This window comes from Carcharhinus amblyrhynchos, chromosome 20, assembly GCF_965287045.1.
Source record: "Carcharhinus amblyrhynchos chromosome 20, sCarAmb.v2.hapA, whole genome shotgun sequence".
Taxonomy (NCBI): domain Eukaryota; kingdom Metazoa; phylum Chordata; class Chondrichthyes; order Carcharhiniformes; family Carcharhinidae; genus Carcharhinus; species Carcharhinus amblyrhynchos.
Genome location: NC_137343.1, coordinates 42,744,402 through 42,770,762, shown reverse-complemented (window position 1 = coordinate 42,770,762; position 26,361 = coordinate 42,744,402). Strand labels below are relative to the sequence as shown.

The following is a 26,361-nucleotide window of genomic DNA, read 5'->3' as shown; positions in this document are numbered from 1 at the left end:
CCCCTTAGTGTCGGGGGGCTAGCTAGGGTAAATGGGGTTGTGGGGATAAGGTAACTGCATGGGGTTGTGAGGATAGGGACTGGTTGGGATTGTGTCGGTGCAGATTCGAGGCCAAATGACCTCCTTCTGGCGCTGTAAGATTCCATGATGCTAATTTCATCACACTTCACTTACGTTCTCATTGATTGCAGGTAAACTTCAATGAGCCTTTGTCAATGCTTCAGAGACTAACCGAGGATTTAGAGTATCATGAATTATTGGACAAGGCAGCCAGATGTGACAGCCCTGCAGAGCAGATGTGCTACGTAGCTGCATTCTCTGTGTCTTCCTACTCGACGACCACCCATCGCACAGCAAAGCCTTTCAACCCTCTGCTTGGGGAGACCTTTGAGCTGGACCGGCTAGAGGAGAGCGGCTTCCGTTCACTGTGTGAGCAGGTGAGGGGGTTCCTGAGGGGACCTTGTCCATTGTCTTAGTCGCTAGACTCTGTGTGCGGGCAACGTTATCATAAACACTTAGCGGTTATATCGTCTGTAACTTTGTGATGACAGGTTTAGTAAGTTTGCAGGTGACACCAAGATTGGTGGCATAGTAGACAGTGAAGAAGGTTATCTCCAATTGCAACCGGATCTCGATCAATTGGACCAGTGGGCTGCGAATGGCAGATGGAGTTTAATTTAGATAACTGTGAGATGATGCATTTTGGCAGATTTATCCAGGGCAGGATTTACTCAGTTAAGGGAAGGGCATTGGGGAGAGTTATAGAACAAAGAGAACTAGGGGTTCAGGTTTATAGCTCCTTGAAAGTGGAGTCACAGGTGGACAGAGTGGTGAACAAGGCATTCAGCATGCTTCGTTTCATTGGTCAGAACATTAAATGCAGGAGTTGGGACGTCTTGTTGAAGTTGTACAAGACTTTGGTAAGGCCACACTTGGAATACTGTGTACAGTTCTGATCACCCTATTATAGAAATGATATTATTAAACTAGAAAGAGTGCAGAAAAGATTTACTAGGATGCTACTGGGACTTGATGGTTTGGGGTTATAAGGAAAGGCTGGATAAACTGGGACTTTTTTCTCTGGAGCATAGAAGGCTGAGGGGTGATCTTATAGACATTTGTAAAATAATGAGGGGCATAGATCAGCTAGATAGTCAATATCTTTTCCCAAAGGTAGGGGAATCTAAAACTAGAGGGCATAGGTTTAAGGTGAGAGGGGAGAGGTACAAAAGTGTCCAGAGGGGCAATTTTTTCACACAGAGGGTGTTGCAAGTCTGGAACAAGCTGCCAGAGATAGTAGTAGAGGTGGGTACAATTTTGTCTTTTAAAAAGCATTTAGACATTTACATGGATACGATAGGTATAGAGGGATATGGGCCAAATGTAGGCAATTTGGACTAGCTTAGGGGTTTAAAAAAAAGAGAGACATGGACAAGTTAGGCCAAAGGATCTGTTTCCATGCTGTAAACCTCTATGACTCCACAACATTATTCCAACAGCTTACATCACCAAAAGCTGATTAAACCACCATACATCTGATTGCTTTAGACCCTGTTCTGTCCAAAATGTCTGCCACACCTCCCCGTAATGACAATCAACTCTTCTCGTAGAAACATACAAACTCCTGATGGGGCTGGATAGGCTGGATGCGGGAAGATTGTTCCCGATGTTTGGGAAGTCCAGAACTAGGGGTCACTGTCTAAGAATAAGGGTTAGCCATTCAGGACTGGGATGAAGGAAGAACTTCTTCACTCAGAGAGTTGTGAACCTGTGGAATTCTTTACCACAGAAAGCTGTTGGGGTCAGTTCATTGGATATTTTCAAGAGGGAGCTGGACGTTGCCCTTGTGGCCAAGGGGCTCAAGGGTATGGAGAGAAAGCGAGTGGAGTGCCCCAGGGACCTGTTCTAGGACCCTTGCTGTTTGTCATCTTCATAAATGACCTGGATGAGGAAGTGGAGGGATGGGTTGGTAAGTTTGCCGACGACACAAAGGTTGGTGGTGTTGTGGATAGTCTGGAGGGATGTCAGAAGTTGCAGCGAGACATAGATAGGATACAAGACTGGTCGGAGAAATGGCAGATGGACTTCAACACAGATAAATGTGTAGTGGTCCATTTTGGCAGGTCCAATGGGATGAAGGAGTATAATATCAAGGGTAGGACTCTTAGCAGTGCAGAAGAACCTTGGGGTCCGGGTCCATAGGACTCTTGAATTGGCCTCGCTAGTGGAGGATGTGGTCAAGAAGGCATATGGTATACTAGCCTTCATTAATCGAGGGATTGAGTTTAGGAGTCGGGAGATAATGCTGCAACTTTATCAGACCCTTGTCAGACCCCACTTGGAGTACTGTACGCAGTTCTGGTCGCCTCACTACAAGAAGGATGTGGAAGCTATTGAAAGGGTGCAGAGGAGATTTACAAGGACGTTGCCTGGAGTGGGTGAAATGCCTTATGAGGATAGGTTGAGGGAGCTAGGTCTCTTCTCCCTGGAGAGACGAAGGATGAGAGGTGACCTGATAGAGGTTTATAAGATGTTAGAGGTATAGTTACGGTGGATTCTCAGAGGCTATTTCCCAGGGCTGAAATGATCGCTATGAGAGGACATAGGTTTAAGGTGCTGGGGAGTAGGTACAGAGGAGATGTCAGGGTTAAGTTTTTCACTCAGACAGTGGTCAGTGAGTGGAATCGGCTGCCGTCGGTGGTGGTGGAGGCGAACTTGCTGGGGTCTTTTAAGAGACTTCGGGGTGAGTACATGGGATTTAATGGGGTTGAGGGTTATAGATAGGCCTGGTAGGTAGGGATATGATTGGCGCAACTTGTGGGCCGAAGGGCCTGTTTGTGCTGTAGTGTTCTATGCTCTAAAGCGGGAATGGGATACTGAGAGTGCATGATCAGCCATGATCATACTGAATGGTGGCGCAGGCTCGAAGGGCCGAATGGCCTACTCCTGCATCTGTTTTCTATGTTTCTATTCCATTGGGAATCATTGTGTAGGAGGCATTTTGTGATGTGACTAAGAGAGGTGATGAGGGGAATCCCAGTATTGATTTTAAAAAAACTTGATTGCCGATCAGTTACGTGCTTCTGAATGTAAACTTTTAACAAGCAGAACTTTGGACATCAGTCTCTACTATCTGAAGTTCACTTGTGAGAAGAGACAGATCTTGTCAAAGTTTTCGAACACTTTTAACTTTTTAATTTAAAAGAATTTGTGATTATCCTCAAGTCGAGGGAATTTATTATCGGGACATGAGATAACTCCCATTTCAATCGTACAGCATCATGCAAAACGCTCACAAACCAATTATAACTGGTATGCCCCCTCTATTCAGTTGCAGTGTTAGATTAGCATCCCCTACTTAGCACATTAACATCCTCTGGCCTCTGTGTGACTTTGACAAACTGTCTTATTTGCTGGGGCAGTTTTGCACAGTCAGTCCTTCCCCACCTGGTGCTGCTTTGGGTCCGTTCAGGATTACTTCACAGATGGAACCCTATGGCCAGTCGACAGAAGCGATATTCATCCTTATTTGAATTTGCAATTGAAATTCAACCCTAGGTAAAGGGATGGTGAGCGGCACAGTGGTTAGCACTGCTGTCTCACAGCGTCAGGGACCCAGGTCCAATTCCGGCCTGGGGTGACTGTGTGGAGTTTTGATGTGGAGATGCCGGCGTTGGACTGGGGTAAACACAGTAAGAAGTCTCACAACTTCAGGTTAAAGTCCAACAAGTTTACTTGTTAGCAAACACCACTAGCTTTCAGGGCTTTGCCTCTTCATCAGGTGAGTGACTCACCTGACGAAAAGCTAGTGGCGTTTGCTACCAAATAAACGTGTTGGACTTTTACCTGGTGTTGTGAGACTTCTTACTGTGTTTACCCCAATCCAACGCCGGCATCGCCACCTCATGACCACCATTGACACTGGGAACTGCCGGCTCCAAGTGGAGAGGATCTCCAAGAAGATCACGCGTGGAGTTTGCACATGCTTCCTGTGCCTGCCTGAGTCTCCCGCGGGTGCTCTGGTTTCCTCTCACACTCCAAATGTGTGCAAGTTAGGTTGATTGGCCGTACTAAATTGCCCCTTAGATGCTGGGAGAATAGCAAGGTAGTCGTGGAGGTAATCATGGGATTACGGGGATAGGGCCTGCTGGGATTGTTGTTGGTGCAGGCTCGATGGGCCAAATGGCCTGGTTTTGCACGGTCGTGATTTTATGATTCTGACCCACTGCACCATGCACTGGAAGACTTGTGATTAGATTTTGCAAACATTGACAAGGGCTGATCGATAAATCTGACTCATAGTCACGCCCGTTACTTAACAACCAAAATGATGGGACAGTTTCTAATCATGAATTGACCCAGTTATAACAGTAGAACAGTTAAAGGGTTGCTAGATGACAGTATTAAGGAACGGATGTTGCATTTTCCCTACTGCACCATTATACTGAAGATTGCTATCAGAATCTTCATATCTATAAATAAGACCTTATTAAAGGCATCTAATTACTGTCATTAATGACTATAGCTAATAAATGTACATTTTAGAGTACTCTAAATGTGTGTTCATGCATAAATTAGCATGTTTTAGGAGAGTGTTCCATGCTGCTGTTTTCTACTTTGAGTTATTTTAGATTCATATATCGGAAAATACATCAAGCTCTATCGTCATATCTTGCTGACTCACTATAGAATCCCCACGGTACAGAAGAAGGCCATTTGGTCCATCAAGTCTGCACCAAATCTCTGAAAGAATATCTTACCCAGGCCCCCTTCAACTCGTAACCCCATGCATTTAGCATGGCTAACCTACTCATCTTGGAATACTAAGGAGCATTTTAGCATGGCCAGTCTACTTAACCCGCACATCTTTGGACTGTGGGAGGAAACAGAAGCACTCGGAGGAAACCTCTGCAGACATGGGGGGAATGTGTAAACACCACACTGACAGTGAGGCTGGAATTGAATCCGTGTCCATGGCACTAGGAGGCAGCAGTGCTAATCACTGTGTCACTGTGCTGCCATGTGGGCAAGTTATTTCCAGCTTCATCCATTCTGAGAATGAATGCAGGTCCTGAGATTGCTAGTTTTGTTGGTATGTTTATCTCTCTGTCCCATCAGTGTACCATTCATTCCTCCAATCCTTTAGTACCTGTACCTTCAGTGACCCTGCATGTCCATCTCTCCCACTCTGGCTCTTCACTATCTTTTCTCCAGCTCTCAGTGTGTTTCTCCCTCCATCCCAAGTACTTTGATCTCAATCTCCCAGTGTCTCTCTTCCTTCCCTCAAATTGCCTATCCCTCCATCTGCAGTCCTTCTTGGTGTCTGTTCCTCTTCCGCCATCATCAATCTCTCAATGTCTCTCTCCTTCCATTTCTAATGCATTGGATTCTTCCAGCCCTGATGCTTTGTTACTTCTGCCCCATCTTCCTTCTCGTATTATATTGTAGCTGTGTTCCAGGGGTGTATTTGTTGTAGTGCCATGAACATTTGGACACTTTCAGTGAGGCTGTAAAATGAGTTCAAACCATCTATGCTGCACTGGGTGAAAGCACAGAATCAAGGCCTTTGACAAGGTACCAGATTGTAGGCTGTTGCACAAGGTTAAACCTCACAGGCTCCAGGGTGAGGTAGCTAAATGGATACAAAATTGGCTTGATGACAGAGGCCAGAGGGTGGCTGTAGAGTGTTGTTTTTCAAACTGGAGGCCAGTGACCAGCTCTGTGCCTCAGGGATCGATGCTGGGTCCACTGTTATTTGTCATTTATATTAATGATTTGGATGAGAATTTAGTAGGCATGGTTAGTAAGTTTGCAGATGACACCAAGATTGGTAGCATAGTGGACAGCGAAGAAGGTTATCTAGTTTTGCAATAGGATCTTGAGCAATTGGGCCAGTGGGCTGACAAATGGCAGATGGTGTTTAATTTAGATAAATACAAGGTGATGCATTTTGATAAATCGAACCAGGGCAGGACTCACTCAGTTAATGATAGGGCTTTGGGGAGAGTTACAGAACAAAGAGATCTAGGGATACAGATTCATAGCTCCTTGAAAGTGGAGTCACAGGTGGACAGAGTGGTGAAGAAGGCATTTGGTATGCTTGGTTTCATTCGTCAGAACATTAAATATAGGAGTTGGAACATCTTGTTGAAGTTGTACAAGACTTTGGTAAGGCCACACTTGGAATACTATGTACAGTTCTGGTCACTCCATTACAGAAAGGATATTATTAAACTAGAAAGAGTGCAGAAAAGATTTACTAGGATGCTACCGGGACTTGATGGTTTGAGTTATAAGGAGAGGCTGGATAGATTGGGACTTTTTCTCTGGAGTGTAGAAGGCTGAGTGGTGATCTTGTGGAGGTCTATAAAATAATGAGGGGCATAGATCAGCTAGGTAGTCAACATCTTTTCCCAAAGGTAGGGGAGTGTAAAACTAAAGGACATAGGTATAAAGTGAGAGGGGAGAGATACAAAAGCGTCCAGAGGGGCAATTTTTTCACACAGAGCGGTGAGTATGTGGAACAAGCTTCCAGAGATAGTAGTAGAGGCAGGTACAATTTTGTCTTTTAAAAAGCATTTAGACAGTTACCTAGGTAAGATGGGTATAGAGGGATAAGGACCAAACGCGAGCAACTGGGACTAGCTTAGGGGTTAACAAAAGGGGTGGAATGGACAAGTTGGGCCGAAGAGCCTATTTCCATGCTGTAAACCTCTATGATTCTATCCACAAACCTGGAAAAGGGTAATTTGTAATATTGGAGTTAAGCAGCAGAGAGAAAGAGCTTTGCTGTTTGCCAACCCTGATCTTGGGAGTGCTTGACCCCAAGGCTTGGTAAAACACAGAATCGTAGAAAATAGGTGAAGGGGGGGGGCATTCAGCTTTCTGAGCCTGCTCCACCATTCATTAAGATAATGGATGATCTTGCGACTCAGTAGCCTACTCCCGCCTTCCCTCCAAGTCCTTTGATCCCCAAGTGCTATATTTAATTGCTTCTTGAAAATATTCAATGTTTTGACCTCATCTACTTTGTGTTGTAGAGAATTCCATAGGCCGAGCACCCTCTGGGCGAAGAGATTTCTCCTCACCTCTGTCCTGATGGGATTGTTGTCAGTGTAGGCTTGATGGGCCAAATGGCCTCTTTTTGCACTCTAGTGATTCTATGATTCTAACCCACTGTGCCACTCATGGGAAGACTTATGGTTAGATTTTGCAAACATTAACAAGGGCTGATCAATAAATCTGACTCATAGTCTCACCCATTACTTAACAACCAAAATGATGGTTATTTTGATGTTTTCAAGAAGCAATTAGATATAGCACTTGGGGATCAAAGGATACGGAGGGAAGGCAGGATCAGGCTACTGAGTTGCATGATCATCCATTATCATAACGAATGGTAGAGCAGGCTTGATAGGCCGAATGGCCTCCCCCTTCACCTATTTTCTGCGATTCTGTGTTTTACCAAGCCTTGGGCTCGAGTACTCCCAAGGTCAGGATTGGTGAACAGCAAACCCCTTTCTCTCTGCTGCTTTACGCCAACATTACTAATGACCCTTTTTTTCAACTCTGTCCTAAACAGCCTACCCTGCGCCCTCAGACTCTGACCGCTGCTTCTGGACATCCCACCATTGGGCACACCCTTCTTGCATCTACCCTGTCCAGCCCTGATAGAATTTTATAGGTTTCTGTGAGAGCTTCTGAACTCCAGCAAAAAACTGAAGGCTTTCCATAGTCCAACTTTTCTTAAAATCTCTGGGGGTCATTTCATCCACAGTAACTGGTCAGCAGTCCCACAGGAGAGGGTGGGACACGGTTTTATACACCTGCCTCGTATTGCACTCCACTGACTTCGAGGGTGGCACAGTGGTTAGCACTGCTGCCTCACAGCGCCAGGGACCCAGATTTAATTCTGGACTGGGTCACTGTCAGTGAGCATTTCCACCCCAGGTCCATTTCAATTCCCATAGTGTGGAGTCTGCACATTCTCCCCGTGTCTGCATGGGTTTCCTCCAGGTGCTCTGGTTTCCTCCCACAATCCAAAGATGTGCGGGTTGGCCATGATAAATTGCCCCTTAGTAGCCAGGCGGTTAGCAGGGTAAATGTGTTGTGGTTACTAGGCCTGGGCGGGATTGTTGTCAGTGCAGGCTCATTGGGCCGAATGGCCTCCTTCTGCGCTGTAGGATTCTACGATTCAGTGGGAGTTGAAATGGGCCTGGGATGTAAATCCTGCATTGCCGTGGTTAGGTGTGGATTGTTCCGTGTTTTCCAGCAGGATATCCATATGGGTCACAGGCTCAAGGTGAGAGGGGCAAGGTATAACTCCGATATCAGAGGGACGTTTTTTACACAGTGGGTGGTGGGGGCCTGGAATGCGCTGCCAAGTAGGGTGATGGAGGCAGACACGCTGGCATCGTTTAGGAATTACCTGGATAGTCACATAAGCAGCCTGGGAATGGTCTAGTTGGACCAATGCGCAGCACAGGCTTGGTGGGCCGAAGGGCCTGTTTCCTGTGCTGTGCTGTTGTTTGTTCTTTGAAAACGATAGCTTCGCTGTCAGTGCCCAGACAAGTGCCTCGTGTTCTGTTCCACATGGGTTGTGTACCTCTCGACAGTAATGTAACATGTCTCGCTGGTTGTTTGTCTGTCTCCCAAATGCAGGTGAGCCATCATCCCCCTGCTGCTGCCCACCATGTCTACTCCAAACACGGCTGGACCCTGTGGCAGGAAATCACCATTGCTAGCAAATTCCGTGGGAAGTACCTTTCCATCATGCCGTTAGGTAAGACTGCAATATTCCTGCAACTGAGAATAATGGCATCCCTGAGAAACCTTGTCACATTCACAGAAACGAAGCATAGTATGAGTCATCTTGTTCACAGAAGCTCAAAGCTCAGTTAGATTATGTGTGATGGGAGATCTCAGTGTTTGACTAGGTTTTGTTCAGTTATAGCTCTTCCCCCAGGGACAGGCAGCGTACATTAGGAATTGGCATTCCCGCTGTGTTGGATGGTGCTTGTCGGCTTGTAACAGTCAAGCGTTGAATTTTCCCACTTTGTAAATATCATCTTCACTGTTCCCAGTTCCTGTGACAGCCTCCAGGAGAAAACCTGTCCCCTGAAACACACGGAAAATTGGACTTGGTTTAAAGGGATAGTCACAAAGTTCCTATACTATCCTCCAAATCCCCGGGCATCCATCATCGAGTTCATTTTCCATCCTCTGCGGCTCGCAGATTGTCACTACCATTATCTGGGGATCTGAGTATCAAATTCACATTTCCTCCATGCTTGACACTCAGGGTTCCATAGGTTCTTTCCATGCAAGACAATGTAACTCTAGTCTGACACACTCCCAGTCTCACACACCATGTGCATTAGAGAAGCACAAATTGGATGACTGTCTTGCCAATGTCTTTTTTGGAAGCAGGATGTAGGTCTCCCTGTGGAGCACAGAATTCCCGTGGATATCTCCTAATCCTTCTGAGCACTCCGAGTTCTTTGACTTGAACATTAACTTTATCTGTTAATTGTCAGACTGTTTATTCCCTCTGCATTCCCAAATAGATTTCATTTCTTCCTCTCATGGAGAGAACATTTTCTTATTATGTTTTATATGGAACGAGGCGTGTGTTTTCTTGCCCTTTTTAGTGTGCGATCCAATTAAATAATGTCAGCAGCAAGCTTTTATGAGTTCAAAGGTAAGGGGCGGAAATTTGCCAGATTTTTCTAGGTGTTGAGCTAATGTGAAAATGGGAGACTTACTGTTTTTTGAGCATGTTTTCACATTCAATCTTATGAACTCAGTCTTTGATCCTCTCCTGGATATCAGAACTCCTCAATATGAAGCTGTCATGCAGATTGCTAGGTGTCTGGCACAAACGTGCATAATGTTAAGCTGATGGTCACACACCAATTGCACATTTATTGAATGGAAGCCCTTTCTGTTCATGAATCTTCCTGGATTCTTCACCAGGGCCTTGAGGGTGACATGGATGCAGTCTGTAGCCCCCTGCACATTTGGCATCCCCACAATAGCTGTGAATCCTGCAGCCCAGACTTCATGCTGCGCCTGGTCTAGGTCAAATTTAATATACTGGCCAACCTGGGCATACAGGGCACTCGTGTCCTCCTTCACACCCTTGTGGACAGATGGTTGAGAAATGCTACAAAGTTCTCCACTGTCACTTTCACAGCCACCGGGAGTGGGTGCCCCCCTGCCCCAAGGTGCCAGGTCCTGCAACAAATGGCACAGGTGTCGCACTGTCTCCTTTCAGAGCCGGAGCCATCGGCAGCATGCGATATGCGCCAGTTGAACAAAGGACACTCGTGTGCGGAACTGCCGGGATCTCTGCTCCCTCCTTCTGCTGCTCCTCCCCTCAGTGTGAATGGTGGCCTCGTCCTGCCTCCAGTGACTGTCTCCCTCTACCCCTGCAAGTGGTAAGGCCTGAGCCTCCTCTGCCCGCAATTCTTCCTCCTTCTCCTCCTCAGCTCCAGCAGCAGCCAAAAGAACAGCAAGATCAATGGGTTGCATTGCAAAAGCCATCTCGTCTGTACTTCTAACTGACCAGATTTTGATATCAACAATGAACAACTAGCGCCGGCTGTTTTGTGACATTCAGAATTGTAGATAGACGTTCTGTTGGAGGTGTGTCTCGAGCAGTTACTGAAAAGAGATCAGTGCCCTCTCCGGGGCTATGCAGCTAGGGCAGGCACCTCTGTATTATTCACAAATCCGATTGGGAGAGATTTAGATTACAATCGTGAATTCAATTTCAAATCATGAGAGCAAAATGAAAAGTGGGAAAGGAAGAATCAATGAGGAGTTCAGAGGAAAGAAATAAGTCAATTAGTTAATGTTTTCAAATTTCCAGCAATAATTAAAACCTGAAGGAATGGGCATCTACCTTGGAAAAGCTCATTTGCAGAGCCAGAGAGGTTGCTGTGCAGTATTTAAGGTTTATGATCATATTGAGAAATCCCTCACACTGGAAAAGACAAACTCCAACTGTTTTAGTGGCTCTGGGGTTTTGCCTCTTCCAGGATATTGCATACCTGCAGGAGCGTTAGGGCCTGTGTGTGTGTAGGGGGAGGTGGGGGGGCGGTGGGGACATTGTTGGTAGCTAGGAAGGGTCTAGTCACAATCCTCAGGTATCAAGGCTGTGGGGCAGGCTTGGTAGACGTGCTGCTCTTCATTTGTGTTTGTATTCAGGCTCGAACTTGGATTCCTGAAGAAGTTACAAGCCTGCCATCAATGACGAAGAGTTGTATCTGCAAAGTGAATCTGTCTTTTTTAAAATGTTGTTCTGCGTGCTGTGTAATTGTAGCTGGTACCAGAGGTTAGAGTGTAAGAGTAAAAGGAAGCCTCTGTCTGCACTCGGTCAGCACTGACCTCTGCTGCCTCGTATTATCCCACAGGCACCATTCACTTGCAGTTCAACTGCGGAGGCAACCACTATGTGTGGAGAAAGGTCACTTCCACCGTGCACAACATCATCGTGGGCAAGTTGTGGATTGACCAGGTTAGTGGCGAGCTGTGTACATCGCTTTTACACTCTCCACGTGACAGTGCATCAGAAATGCAGGTCCCTTTAAGAGTAAAACCCGGTCTTGTTTCAGAGCGAATAATGATGCTCATTGAAGTTTGTCCTCAAGGGCTGGAATTTCCCCACCTCCTTAGTTGGGGATTGCTTCTGGGCAAGGAGAGAACCCTGATGGAAAAAGTGTTTGTCCTGAACTATAGTCTCACAATAAAACAGTTGTGACCCATCAGAATGCCTTCAGCTGCCCGATTGAGTAAAGGGGTATTCACCTGTTTAGCACATAGGCTGTTTTTTATTCGTTCATGGGACACAGGGCATCGCTGGCTGGTCAGCATTTATTGCCCTTGCAGAACAGTTGAGAGTCAACCACATTGTTGTGGCTCTGGAGTCACAGGTAGGCCAGACCGTGTAATGACAGCATATCTCCTTCCCCAAAGGACATTAATGAACCAGATGGGTTTTCCCAACAATCGACAATGGATTCATGGGCATCAGTAGATTTTTAATTCCAAATAATTTTTTATTGAATTCAAATTCCACCATCTGCCGCAGTGGGATTTGAACCCAGGTCCCCAGAACATTCGCTGAGTTGCTGGATTAATAGTCCAGCGATAATACCACGAGACCATCGCCTCCCCTTAATCCAGCTGATTAAATGAATGAATGAGACTGCCCAAGTGGTGCCTCAATGTGGACTGGACTCACGCTGGTGCTCTTTGAATCTACAATGCAAGTCATTAAAAATGCCCCCAGACAGCTTTCTGACTCAGATACAGTTCTCTCTCAGCTGCCAGACGTAAATCAACAAATATAAATAGTGTGGATTCTGAAATCTGAAACAAAAACTGAAAATGCTGGATAATCTCAGCAGGTCTGACAGCATCTGTGGAGAAAGAACAGAGCCAACGTTTCGAGTCTGGATGACTCTTTGTCTGACCTTACCCAGACCTGCCGAGTGTTTCCAGTATTTTTTTGTTTCTGTCAGCCAGTACAGTTTATATTTTGGTTATTGGAGGATTGTCACAGACCCCGTGTATAATTGTGCTCTCTGTCCTCCAGTCGGGAGAGATCGAAATCATCAACAGCAAGACAAAGGACAAGTGTCAACTCAAATTCAGTCCCTACAGCTACTTCTCCCGGGAATGTGCCAGGAAGGTGAGTTCCACCTCATATTCTGCCCCTACATCAGCTAAAAGCTGGCAACCTTTGTGTGACGGTAACTGTTCAATTGGAGAGGGGTTTTTTGTGTCTTTTTTCTTGGTTCTGATTTATTTCAGAATCATTCAGTCCCCACGTACAATGTCCATAAAGAATCTTGATGATTGTCATCAGAAATGATGTGTTACTGTTGAAGCTGCGTTATTAAATATTGTGAGCAACACGTTACTGAAGGATGTTTCTCACTGTGTGTGCCAGCCCGCAGCAGAACCCTCCACAAAGCCCTCCGCACATACACAACCCCTCACTCTCACACACACACACACACGCACAGCCCACTGCATGTGTGCGCAGCTTCCTGCAGAGCCCACCGCAGACCCTACTGTGCACGCCCATAGGCTGCCGCACCTAGAGCCCCACCCAAGACCCCACTGAGGGCACACACAGACCCCCACAGAGCCCTTCACACACACACAGACCGCTGCACACAGCCCCTCACAGAATGCCCGCAGAGCCACACACACACACACACCACACCCCTCCCCACACACACCCATGCATGCACACACACACACGCACATGCACGCAAATGCACCAGCCTCCCCCTCCACACACATGCATACACGTGCGCGCACATACATACACACACGTGTGCGCACACTGCACACACACAGCCCGCTAGAAAGCCCCCTACGGTCCTTTTCACACACACACAGCACACTGCAGAACCTGTTGGGAGCAGGGATAGAACATAGAACATTACAGCTCAGTACAGGCCCTTCGGCCCTCGATGTTGCGCCGACCAGTGGAACCAATCTAATGACCCTCTAACCTAAACTATTCCAATCTTATCCATATGCCTATCCAAAGACCATTTGAACACCCTTAAAGTTGGCAAGTCCACAACTGCTGCAGGCAGGGCATTCCACGACCTTACTACCCTCTGAGTAAAGAACCTACCTCTGATATCCGTCCTATAATTACCACCCCTTAATTTAAAGCTATGTCCCCTTGTGTTAGCCATCACCATCCAAGGTAAAAGGCTCTCACTGTCCACCCTAACCAATCCTCTGATCATCTTGTATGCCTCAATCAGGTCACCTCGTAACCTTCTTCTCTCCAATGAAAATAACCTCAAGTCCCTCAGCCTTTCCTCATAAGACCTTCCCACCATACCAGGCAACATCCTGGTAAACCTCCTCTGCACCCTTTCCAATGCCTCCACATCTTATAATGCGGCGACCAGAACTGTACACAATAAGTGCGGCCGCACCAGAGTTTTGTACAGTTGTAACATGACCTCACGGCTCCGAAATTCAATCCCTCTACCAATAAAAGCTAACACACCGTACGCCTTCTTAACAACCTTATCAACCTGGGTGCCAACTTTAAGGGAGCTATGCACATGTACCCCGAGATCTCTCTGCTCGTCAACACTACTAAGAGTCCTTCCATTAGCCCTATATTCTGTACTCCTGTTATTCTTACCAAAGTGAATCACTTCACGTTTTTCTGTGTTAAACTCCATCTGCCACCTCTCAGCCCAGCTCTGCAGCTTATCTATGTCCCTCTGCAAACTGTAACATCCATCCTCACTGTCTACAACTCCTCCAACTTTGGTGTCGTCAGCAAATTTACTAATCCATCCTTCTACACCCTCATCTAGGTCATTTATAAAAATGACATGGGATGGTGGTCTCTGTACAAGCTTGGTTTGCACCCTTGCTGTTTGGGTAGATCTTGGTATTGATTGTAATCCTCCTCCCACCTGCTCAGTCTGCAGCCAATCAGTCGATCTTTCTACCTCTCTCTCCCCAGTTAGAGTCAGTTTGTTCTCTCCAGGCAGTTCCAGAAGAGTGACTCATGGTTGAATGTGAAGAAGATACCTGAAGTTAGGAGATTATCTTACTCACTCACTTGCTGAAGATTGTTTGTAGAATCATACAGCTCAGAGGGAGGCCATTCGGCCCATTGTGCCTGTACCAGCTCTTTGACAGAGCCAGATTGGTCTCACTCCCCTGCTCTTTTCCCTAGAGCCCTGCCATTTCTTTATCTTTTGAATTTTTATCCACATTGTCTTTTGGAAGTCACTATTTAATCCATTTCCACCCCGTTCTGTGCAAATGCTTAGAGGTAGTTGGGCATAAGGAAGAGAACTGGTTTCATTAACAGGCGATGGTTATCCCAGACATTGAGATATTTGATAATTCAGGATAATGCAAACGCCCCAGTTCCTGGGTCAGATGGGTTCTGTTTCGAGATAGATGGATGGAGGGTAGCTAAGAGTTGGTAGCTTAGTTGACTGGACAGTTGGTTGGTGATGCAGTGCGATGCCAACAGCGCGGGTTCAATTCACGTACCGGCTGAGATTATTCATGAAGGCCCCACCTTCGTAACATTACCCCTCGCCTGAGGTGTGATGACCCTCAGGTTAAAATCCCCACCAATCAAATCTCCCTCAAAGGATGTGAGACTAATGGAGACTTTACCTTTTACCCAGTTCTGATAGGGAGATGAAACTTAACTGCGAGAAGAGGAGAAAAGCTCTATCACTCATGTTGTTGTTAGGTTTCTGACTGTCAATTAACTTGTGCCTGACCAGAGATCAAAAATTCATGAGGCTCACGTACACAGAGCCCTGAAATTTCCGATAGGTTCTGCAATAGGAAGGCTAGAACATCCCCAAGAGGACGGTCACTTACATCATTTCCCCAATGGCTAGTCTCCCAGCAGAGTTATCCTAGGAGACCTATAATCACAGAATTCCTATAGTGCAGAAGGCCATTCGGCCCATCGGGCCTGCTCCAACAACAATCCCACCTCGGCCCTATTCCACACCCCACATCTCCCCCGCCCCGCCCCCACCAATCCCTCTAATCTTCGAATCTTGGGACACTAGAATCAGAGAGTTCTACAGAGTAAAAGGAGGTCATTCGGCCCATCGAGTCTACACTGACCACAATTCCACCCAGACCCTATTCCCGTAACCCATATAATTACCCTAGCTAGTCCCCCTGACACTAAAGGTCAATTTAACGTGGCCAATCAACCAAACCCACATATCTTTGAACTGTGGGAGGAAACCCACGCAGATACGGGGAGAACGTGCAAACTCCATACAGGCAGGGACCCAAGCCAAGAACTGAACTGGACAACCTCCACAGAATCTCAGAGCCTGGAGGGTGCACTGAGGCTGAATATAGAATTCCGTTGAGTTTGGAGCGCAGCTATGGGCAGCTTAGCCTAACTGGGGTTTACACTCCATGTGAACCTTCTCCCCCCCACAAAATCATTCAGCTTTATCACAACATCCTCCTATTCCTTTCTCGCTCGTGTACCCAATCTAGGCCTGAAGGACATCTGTTCACCTCAGCTATTTCACATCATTATTCCTGGCTCATAGAATGCTCATGTTGAACCTCAAATGCATTTAATGGGCCGAATGGCCTGCTCACAACCAATGCTCACTAATGTACCTCGGCATTTACCGGGGAGCTCCTTAAGCAATTTGCTACCCAAGGTTGCACAGAAGGAAACTTGTGTATATGATGCAGCAATACAGTTAGAACCGGGTGGGTAGGCCTTATAGATGATGATATAGGCAGGATTTTGAGTAGTCTTGGCTTGTCGAGTTATCACCTCCTGTAAGCTTTCATCCCTTTGTCTCACAGTATGATCAAACCTTGTGATAGGGGATAGTGAGATGACTTGGGGGATGCGGGGAAAGCCTCCTCGCTGTGAGTTTGGGGAAGTCTTGTGTCACGTAGTAAGAGGACGTGTTTTCTCCCGGTGCCACCAGGTAACAGGCATGGTGACAGACTCAGAAAGCAAAGCCAGCTACGTCCTGTCAGGTACATGGGATGAGAAGATGGAGTTTGCGAAGGTTGTGGAGAGCAGTCAAGATGGGACCAGCTGCGAGGGCAAACAGAAAACCGTCTACCAGACCCTGCCTCCCAAAGTGCTGTGGAGGAAGTACCCACTTCCGTGAGTATCAGGCTGCTGACTTTGCAAATGCACCGCGCAGGGCAGACCTGCCAAACATCTTCACATCAAGTTCCGAATGCACAGTTTCTACCTCCGATCCTTGACAAAGCCCTGACAATAGTGACTCCGTGCTCGTTCGATAGACCTCCTTCCATGCTGCTAGTACTTATGGTCCACTTCACTGCATTGACTGACACCCGAGAGAGATTAATCCCCTTCTTTCCCTTAGGTGGATTGGCCATGCTAAATTGCCCCTTAATGTCAGGGGGATTAGCAGGGTAAATATGTGGAGTTATGGGAATAGGCCCTGGGTGGGATTGTGGTCAGTGTAGACTTGATGGGCTGAATGGCCTCCTTCCGTACTGTAGGGATTCCATGATTCTGTAAACATTACTGTAAAGCAGCCCATTACAATGCATTAACCTTTCCAACCAACTGAAGCTTGACTTTTCCACCTGAGAGGGATTAATCCCCTACCCTCACTGCTTCCTGATCTGCTTAGCCCCTGGAGTGCCCCTTCCCAGCAGAGACAATTAACCTTTTCCTAACCTTCTTTTCACTTACAGCTTGCGGTTGAGGGGAGATGTGAAAGTTAGTTGCCACCGTCTCGGTCGTGCCTGGTGTAGTATTCAAGCACACAATAAATGGTAACCTCTTAGTTGGTTCCAGAATTGTGTGAGGGATCCAACAGGAGCAGGGGAAGCTTCGGGAAACTGCTTTCTTGTTGGTCTCCCGGACAAGGGAGCCAGAACAGGCAGCCCAGATGATCCAGCTGTTAATTTGTTATGCTGAGTTGGATGCACTCAGTCAGCCTAACAGTTGGAATTCTCCATTCAGTCTTTGCAGAGGGGGAAATATCGTCCCACATTGTTCTCCCTCCTTACACCCCAACTCGCTGACCTCCATTGCTGCCTCAGATCCCCATCACACCACCAGACTATTAACTCCATTCAGGGCTCTCTGGCAGCTCACTGCCTGAACTTGCATGTGGGTGAGGGTCCAGAGATAACAGAACAGTGTGTGAGTCACTGCACCTGGGTGAGGCAGCCACCCAGATCAAAGTCCTCATCTTACTCAACATTGGGACCACTTATTCCACTGTGGCCTATCCCAGCCAGCTTCCTATCCTCCACTGTAGAGAGGCAATGGCCTATTGGTATTATGACTAGACTATTAATCCAAAAACTCATCTAATGTTCTAGAGATCCAGATTTGAATCCCACCACAGCAGGTGGTGGAATTTGAATTCAATGAAAACATTCTGGAATTAAGAATCTGCTGATGACCATGAAACCGTTGCCAATTGTTGGAAAAATCTATCTAGTTCACTAACATCCTTGAGGGAAGGAAATCAGCCATCCTTACCTGGTCTGGCCTGCATGTGACTCCAAAGCCACAGCAATGTGGTTAACTCTCGGGCAACTAGGGATGGGCAATAAATGCTGGCAAGCCAGTGATGCCCAGGTCCCGTGGGAAGAACTATCCGTAACCTGGCTTATAAACTCAGCTGGCCCCATCCTGGCAGCCCCTAAGTCCTAGTCAACCTTCCTCGCTGTCTCCCTATAACTGAAGGACTGAATTAGACCGTCACTCTGTAGTCTACTCCCACAGTCTCATCCAGCCTTCAGTTCCCTCCCGCAGCCCTCACCTCTTCACTCTGTTCATCCTACCCTCCTGTGATTCTCCCTTTAGTGGCAAAGCCTTCAGCCATTAGACCGGCATATCAGAATTCCCTCCCTTTCACCATTGCCCCACTGTTTACAATCAGGCTTTTGAATTGCATCTCCTGTCTTTCACATGTGACTCGCTGCTCATTCCTTTACTTCACTTCTTCCTTCTGTAAAGCGTACTAGACCAATATTTTTATTAATGACGCTACATACAGTAAGTGCAAATTGTTCATGTTACTGGGCTTCATACACAAGCCCAGTCATTGCTATTTCAAGGGCCGTGCAAGGCAACTTCTGCCATGTCAGTATTACACACCACCTGTGGCCTGAGCCCTACTAAATGGGCCTTTGGAACCAAATATACTATTCCGCCCCTCGAGCCTATTCACTCCTGCCCCGTGCTTCAACTTCACCAACCCAACTTTCCTCTGCGTCCCTCGATATCCAACAAAACTTAATGATCTCAATCGTGAAGATTTATCATTGACCCAGGGGTTCCAGATCTCGTGTGTCTGGAGAAGTATTGCCTGGTTTTACACCAGAATTTCCTCGCTCCAACGCTAAGATCCTGCCCTCTTGTTCATGGAATTCGTCCACATGAAGAAAAGCTTCTTCTGAATCAACATGTTTGAATCCCTTAGACGTCTTAAAGACCTCAATTAGATCACCATTGCACCGTCCACACTCGAGGGACTACAGACTAAAGAACCTGCCCTTGTACTTTAACATTGTAAGCCCCGTTGCCATTCTGGTGACTGCCCCACTTCCCAGGCCAGCGTATTGCTTTGCTGTATCACAATTGCAGAGTAACAGCTCGCTCTGTTATTGCAGTGACAACGCGGAAAACATGTACTACTTCTCGGAACTGGCGCTGACCCTGAACGAAATGGAGAGTGGAACGGCTCCGACTGACAGCCGCTTACGGCCGGATCAGCGCCTGATGGAGAACGGCGAGTGGGAGGAGGCGAACGTGGAGAAGCAGCGGCTGGAGGAGAAGCAAAGAGCCGTGCGGCGCTCGAGGGAGGCGGCAGTGGCTACCGCTGCAGAGGAAGGTGAGCGTCAGCCTGTTGTGGCCTCGGCTGGAGCCGGGTGGTGAGCCGACGCAGAAATAACTCGAAGCTCGCACCTCTGACACCAGGCCGGGAACACTGTTCAGCCCGAAACATTGAAAGTTTATTTATTGGTGTCACAAGTCGGCTTACGTTAACACTGCGATGATGTCGCTGTGAAAATCCCTGATCCGCCACACTCCAGCGCCTGTTCGGGTACACTGAGGGAGAATTTAGCATGGCCAGTGCACCTAACCAGCACGTCTTTTGGACTGTGGGAGGAAACCGGAGCACCCGGAGGAAACCCACACAGACACAGGAAGAACGTGCAGACTCTGCACAGCCAGTGACCCAAGTCGGGAATCGAACCCAGGTCCCTGGTGCTGTGAGGCAGCAGTGCTAACTACTGTGGTGCCACCCCCTTCTAATGAAACTACCAGCGCACCTCAAACTTAAAGTACCATACTCCCCAGGAGGAGAATTCATAAACTCAGTAACTCCAGGAATGAACAGAGTGTTTAGGGGGGAAAAAAAATCACTCTGAAGGAATTGTGTGCACTTACAGTACTGGGGACAGACTTGTTGTCAAAGATGTACAAAGGGACTTTGATTAGTTGTGATAGTTTTGATTTAGTTGGTAGTCCCCCTTGCCGCTTGAGTCAGGAGGTTGTGGATTCAAAACACTCTAGGGACTTGAGCGCATAACCTAGGATAGTACTTTAGTGTGGTACTGAGGGAGTGCTGCATCATCAGAGTACCATTGCATCGTATATGTTAACATAGAAGATAGGAGCACGTGGAAACCACTTGGCCCTTCGAGCCTGCTCCGCCATTCATCATGATCCTGGCTGATCGCCCAACTCAGTAGCCTAATCCTGTCTTTTCCCCATAACCTTTGACCCCATTCACCCCCAAGTGCTATATCCAGCAGCCTCTAGATTACATTCAATGCTTTGACATCAACTGCTTCCTGTGGTAATGAATTCCACAGGCTCACCACTCTTTGGATAAAGAAATGTCTCCTCATCTATGTCTTAAATGGCCTATTTCAAATCCTCAGATTGTGACCCCTGGTTCTGGACTCCCCCACCATTGGGAACATCCTCCCTGCATCTACCCAGTCTAGTCCTGTAGGAATTTTATAAGTCTCTATGAGAACCGCGCCCCCCCCCCCCCCCCCCCCACCCCCCAAACCTTCTCATTCGTCTCAATCAAGTCCCTTTCTGCCTTCTAGGGTGGTAATGAAAAATCTCACGCCACCATGGTGGGGAATGGCACAATAAATGTTGAACCTGGTGGCCTGGCCCACAAATTTTTATTCATTAAGTAACATCACCAAATGATCTGGTCATTGCGGCTTGTGGGACCTTGCTGTGCGCATGTTGACTGCTGATTTTCCTATGTCCCAATAGTGACAATGCTTTAACAGTACTTCATTGGCAGGGAAGAGCTTTTGGGCATTGTGTGACTCTGAACGACGCTCTGAAATGATAAAGTTCTTTCTTTTACAGGCAGGGAGCATGAGCCCTACCAACCGGTGTGGTTTGAGAAGAAAGAGGACCCCACCACTGGGGAGGAGATGTACGTTTACAAAGGCGGCTACTGGGAGTGTAAAGAGACACAGGACTGGAAGACCTGCCCAGATATCTTCTGAGTGCCATTGACTCCAGCCCGATGGACCTCAGAGTCTCCCTGGTCACCTGCGGGAGAGGACAGGAGTGCCGCGAGCCTCCACTGTGGGAACTCACAACAGTGGAAACACCAGGCAGCTTTCTGGTACAGACAACGTCAATGCAAAAGAACATCATGCCCCCGTCACCCCAGACAAGGAAACACACCACAGAAGGCCCACAAACAGTTTGTTAGGCTAAAAATGTCCAGGAAGTAAAAGCTGTGGGTTGCTTGGGGATTGGGCATGAGCACCAGTAATTTAACAATCAAACCCATCCCCACCCCCACCCCCACCCCACATCCCCCTCACCCCACCCCCACCTCCCAAAAAGTCACATGCGATCCGTGCTGTTGGGCATGAACGAGATGATCGTTAGTTATCACGTTTCGCTGACCAGAGCTTTCTCTTTCGGTGGTAGCTAGAGTTTAATCATTTAAACTAAATGAACAGTGCAGGTTACCGGCAGGTGGAGTTTGCCAGCAGCCTGCCATTCCCTGTCGGAAAGGCAGGCTGGGGCCTGTTCAGTGTCGCGTGGCCAGTCAGCGTTGGGCCCTTTGGTGGTGTTGCTAGTGAAGAGACGGCAAAGCTTCGCAAAGTCCGTGAGTTGCACTCCTGAAGGTGAGGTGTCGACCGCACCAGCATTTGGAGAATGCTGCCCCGCACCTTAGTCTGAGTAGGTTATCTGTTGGATCTGCTTAGAGCCCAGCATTTGTCCGCAGCTGGGGCTTTGTTACATAATTACAGCAGTCGATAGTAAATCATACAACAAGCAGTAAGTGGAGAGGATTGCACAGTGAGTCACAGCAAATCACTTGACCTAAGTGATGATGCATCATCGGTGTCACTCTCAGGCTCACTGTCTGTAGCAGATTGACCCCGATTCGGATCACACGCACCCAACCCCCTCCACCCCCACAACACAATCTGCTGTCCGATTGACACTCCAGGCTCCCTGCTTCTGGAATGCTGATCCAGCCTTTCCACTGAGGGTCTTACTGCTGCCTGGCAACTCGACATCGCTTCCTTCTAACCCCCGATGAATGGACTAGACATGGCTGCCAAGATTTACACAACGGCACTAGCGCAATCTTGGGTTTGTGCATGGAACACGCCTTAGCCTTGCTTCTTGCCAGTGACACCCACTCTTTAAAAGTCAGAATGGTTCCTAAGCTCAAGTCAAAGAATGTGCCCACTGAAAGCAGGCACAGAGACCAAAACAACAGTGACGGTGCCTTTCGAGCTGTTTAACCTGGTGCACTCAGTGCGGTTATGTTCTGAGGCTGGCCAGTCAGACTATCCCTTTGGGGAGATGTTCTCCCTGGTGGATATCACCGAGTACCATCTCAGCCTTTACTGCTGGTCTAACTGCATAAACGTGGCGAGGGCTTGGCCCAGCCATGGGTTACATTCTCAGAAAAACATGCATCTTTGTTTATATCATGGCTTGATGAGATTTATCAGTTTGATGCCAAGGTGCTGGTGAGGGAGGTGGTGAGGGTGGAGGGAGCTCTCTGGTCATGAGACTGACTGCTTATAGATCCCATTGCCATCTGTGCATTGTGCTGCAGACTTGCACTGCCACAATCCCACAGGGTTAGAGGGAAGCCAAACTCGGGGAGCATCGTGCTGATACCAAGGATGCAACCCACAAATGCACATTGGAAATAGAGCTCTTATCGGCTGAGAGTGACTGGCAGATCCTCAGATGAGACTGACAGTGGAGCCCAAGGCTGTACCCACATGCTTGCTTGAATTGGCACCCATTCAGAAGGTAGCAGCTGGGTAGTGTGTACTGCGACTGCAGATACCCAACACTCCATGATCAGAAGAAAAAACATTCAGTTCAGATGAAACATTCCCTTAATCCCATTGGATCTCATCCTTCAAGAATGCCATCCTTTAATGTTCAGCCAATCAGGCACAGTGAGGCCATTGGTTTAATATCTCAGCTGAAGGACGTTGTGTTACAGCCGAGAAAAGGTTCCTATTTACCTGAATCTTGGGAATGAGCAGCATTACTGTCCTGTGAAGGGCGTGCCAGTGACTCTTGTTGACTACATGGTCCAGAGGAGAAGAGGTGGCAAATTAGCTCCCCTGCACTGCTCCCTACCCACCCTGCGTCATGGTGCAAAGGTGGCAGAATCTCCCCAGGAATGGGCGGAGAAATCTTGTTGCGTACTTGTTCGGAGCTGGCTGTCTTACCTTGGAGGAAAGTCTGGGGGTAGGGCGAAGGAAAAACCCAGAAGGAAAGAGTAAAGTAAGATTATCAACTGGATCATACATTTCTGTGGAGAATAACCTTGCCCAAATTATCCTCATTGATCATGCGATTCCAGTGTTGCCATGTTTTCTACTTGGAGATTTTGGGCGAGGTAACACTGGTGAACATGGTGAGGTGCTGCTGCACTGATATCATGAACCGGGGTCGTAACTTGTGGTCTGAAATCCCCAAATATAAAGTCACTTACAAAGTCGAGTGTGTAAGGTGTCTCCTTCCAGCCAGCGATGCAGAAGCTTTGGACAGGGTAACAGAGATTGATAAGTCTGTGACTACTCTCTGTAATGTTTAGATTGAGCCTTGGGCAAAGGACTTCAATAAAGAGTAAGGCTGAACAGTTTAAATTGCAATTCTCTCTCTAATCGTGTGTCTAAGCTGTAATTTCCCTTCTATGTTTAAAACCTCAGGCAGGCTGAGTATTGACTGCAGAAGGCTAATTCAGGTGCAGAAAGACATATGTGAGATGGGCAATAAATACTGTCGTAGCCAGCAGCACCACACCACATAAATGAATTTTTAAAACATCTCTCTTGAGCCAGTCCTCCAACCTGTTAGTTCTCCTGCCTAGTCCACTATCCGCAACGGAGCTATCTGACACTTTCAGTCTTGACCTCCCGGAACACTTTTCCCACTTCCCACCTCTTCCTTCTCCTGTAGATTTGCCTCCTTGACCGTGCCTTTGGACGTCAAACTTGCCCTCTGTCCCGGAACCTCAAACGCCTCTGCCTTACCTTCTCCACTTTGCCTCCTCCGCTTTGCATCCGTTCTTTGAACTCTTTGAAGCACTTTAGGACATATTTTTTCTACGTTGAAGGCACTTTATTAGTGATAACTTGTTACCAACTGCGACTGAAAGCACTCAGCTGGAGAATGTAGTTATTGTAACCGAAGCAAGAAGTTAGTGTGACACTTGAACCCCAGCAATTATATACAGGCTCTTCCAAACACCTCTTCGACTGAAATGACTTTGGATCCCATGTTAACTCTGACTTCTCCTCACACATCCGGAGGAGCTCTGTTACTTAGTCACACATTGATACTGGATGCAATTTGCACAACTTGCAGGTAGGTAAAGATGGACATTTGGAGAGCTACCTGCCGGCTGGCATGGAAATGAGCTGAGGGTTAAACAACGGGCTACTTGGAGCAGGCGATCCCTGCTGAACAATTAAAATTGGGTACTTTTCACCAACCAGTCCCTCAGTGAGTGAGGATGAGCAATAAGACCCTGAGAAGCAATTGCCAGGGCTATTTTCTCTATTGAATCAGGTGCTTGTGTCCTTTCTGCATTATGTATACAGTTGAATCCTGATATATAATCGTGTTCATGTGGACGGAATGTGAACAGTTATTCACAATAACTTGTTTCCTTTGAAAGGTGAAATGCCCTTGACGTGTCTGTGGTTTCCCACACTTCCCAGGGGCTATCAGGAAGCTGGGCTGAATGGAGACCAGATGTTTCCACCCAGGGGAGAGAGGAAATCCTCTACCCCTGTCCCCCTCCCTTATCCCAGTCACTGCAGATAACTTTAGAGGCAGTGGCAGCCCTGGGGGGGGGGAAGAGAACTGCATAGGCTGCTCTTGTGAAGAGCATTCCCGCAAGTCTTCACAGGAATGGCAACCTGAAACAAACAAAACCTCCCCGAAAAACCTTCTTTAACATTCCTCAGCTTGTAACAAGCGAGGTTTGAATAATCTTCCATGGATTAACAGAAGCATAGCCAGATTCAGTAACTGGCCAATGTGTATATATGGATTCCATTGTAGCCATAGTGCAGCATCCCTTTGAGTAGCAGGACTTGTTCTCCGTTATCCAGTATTTGACTCCGATTCTAACTTCCCCCAGCACAAACATAGCTTGTTACTTCCGATAGATTTGTAGAATGTTGGAAGCATTAGTTTGCCACCAGCAGTTGTGAATATCTTGTGGAAAAGAAAATACCCAAACAGACCGTGTATATATATATATATTTATTATATATATATTTATATTATTTAAACTGTTTAGAACACAAAACTGAGGTTGTAGAGATCTGTGGGTTTACACTTCAGAGATTGACTAGCATTCTATTTATATTATTGTTAAGATTTGCATATCAATGATGTCAAAACAGTACTGTCCACCCTGAATGAATCCATGGTACGTTAAGGAGAAATGAGAGATGAGGAGAGAGAAAGCTCAGGTTGTTGAGTCTGATGACAACTCAAATCTTTGGGAGGAAATGGAAATTTTTGAATTGATTTGATCATTAACTGCCACAGTGTGTCGGGGGGCCCCCTTCCCCCAGGTCCCCTGCTCTAATTCCCTTCCATTTTCACTCCCCTCGTGATTCACCTCATTGCCTCCCGCAGCCAGGAGGGCAGCATGGTTCACCCCACCCCCATCCCATCCTACCCATGCTGCTCTATGATTGGTCAATGGGTGTGGACATCTCCATTCTCATGTACTTGCCCTGTTGTCTTTTGCTCTCCCCTCCACCCCCCCCAGCACAGTCCCCCTGTGGAGGGCATAAATGTCTCCAATATTTTCTGCTTACTGAGATGACTCTGGACTAATAAATACATACCCTTTGATGCTGTGGATGGAGAGCGATACTCTACAGAATGGGTCACCAGGCTCCCCTACTCAGACACATTTGGTGAAGAGTCCCCATTTGCTCCATGAGGCCGTAACCAATCCATCACTGGGTGAAGCACTGTTTCAAAACCGCACAGACTCAATCTGTGCGCTTACACCCAAGACCGTTATACATCTAAGTGAGTTATAACAAAATACATCCACCCCTCTTCCAAACCATGCAGAGTGGAGGAGCTTTTTTGAGACAAGATCTCAGTGAAAAATTTCTTGATGCTTGATGATACCAGGTATGGTTTAGAACCTCACCCCCTCAGCATTGTCTTTGTTCAAAGTTGCTGTCAACAAAGATTATGAAGCTTGAACACAGGAGACATTATTTTTCTAGGGAGGAGGGTTGAATCCTTTGAAGAGTTGTTGCTTTACTTTGAAG

General features: G+C 47.1%; 1 protein-coding gene across 6 annotated transcripts in view; it reads left to right on the top strand.

Moving 5' to 3' along the window:
- The window catches only part of osbp2b (oxysterol binding protein 2b), a 354,770-nt gene extending 333,418 nt beyond the window's left edge, over positions 1-21,352 (top strand). For all 6 annotated transcript variants that reach the window (XM_080208479.1, XM_080208481.1, XM_080208478.1 and 3 more), the window contains 7 exons: positions 192-437; positions 8,662-8,782; positions 11,418-11,521; positions 12,602-12,697; positions 16,500-16,684; positions 19,186-19,406; positions 20,915-21,352. In XM_080208479.1, coding sequence (XP_080064605.1) covers positions 192-437; positions 8,662-8,782; positions 11,418-11,521; positions 12,602-12,697; positions 16,500-16,684; positions 19,186-19,406; positions 20,915-21,057 — 1,116 coding nt within the window. In that variant the 3' untranslated portion in view covers positions 21,058-21,352. The remainder of the gene's footprint in view (positions 1-191; positions 438-8,661; positions 8,783-11,417; positions 11,522-12,601; positions 12,698-16,499; positions 16,685-19,185; positions 19,407-20,914) is intronic.
- The last annotated feature ends 5,009 nt before the right edge of the window (positions 21,353-26,361 follow it).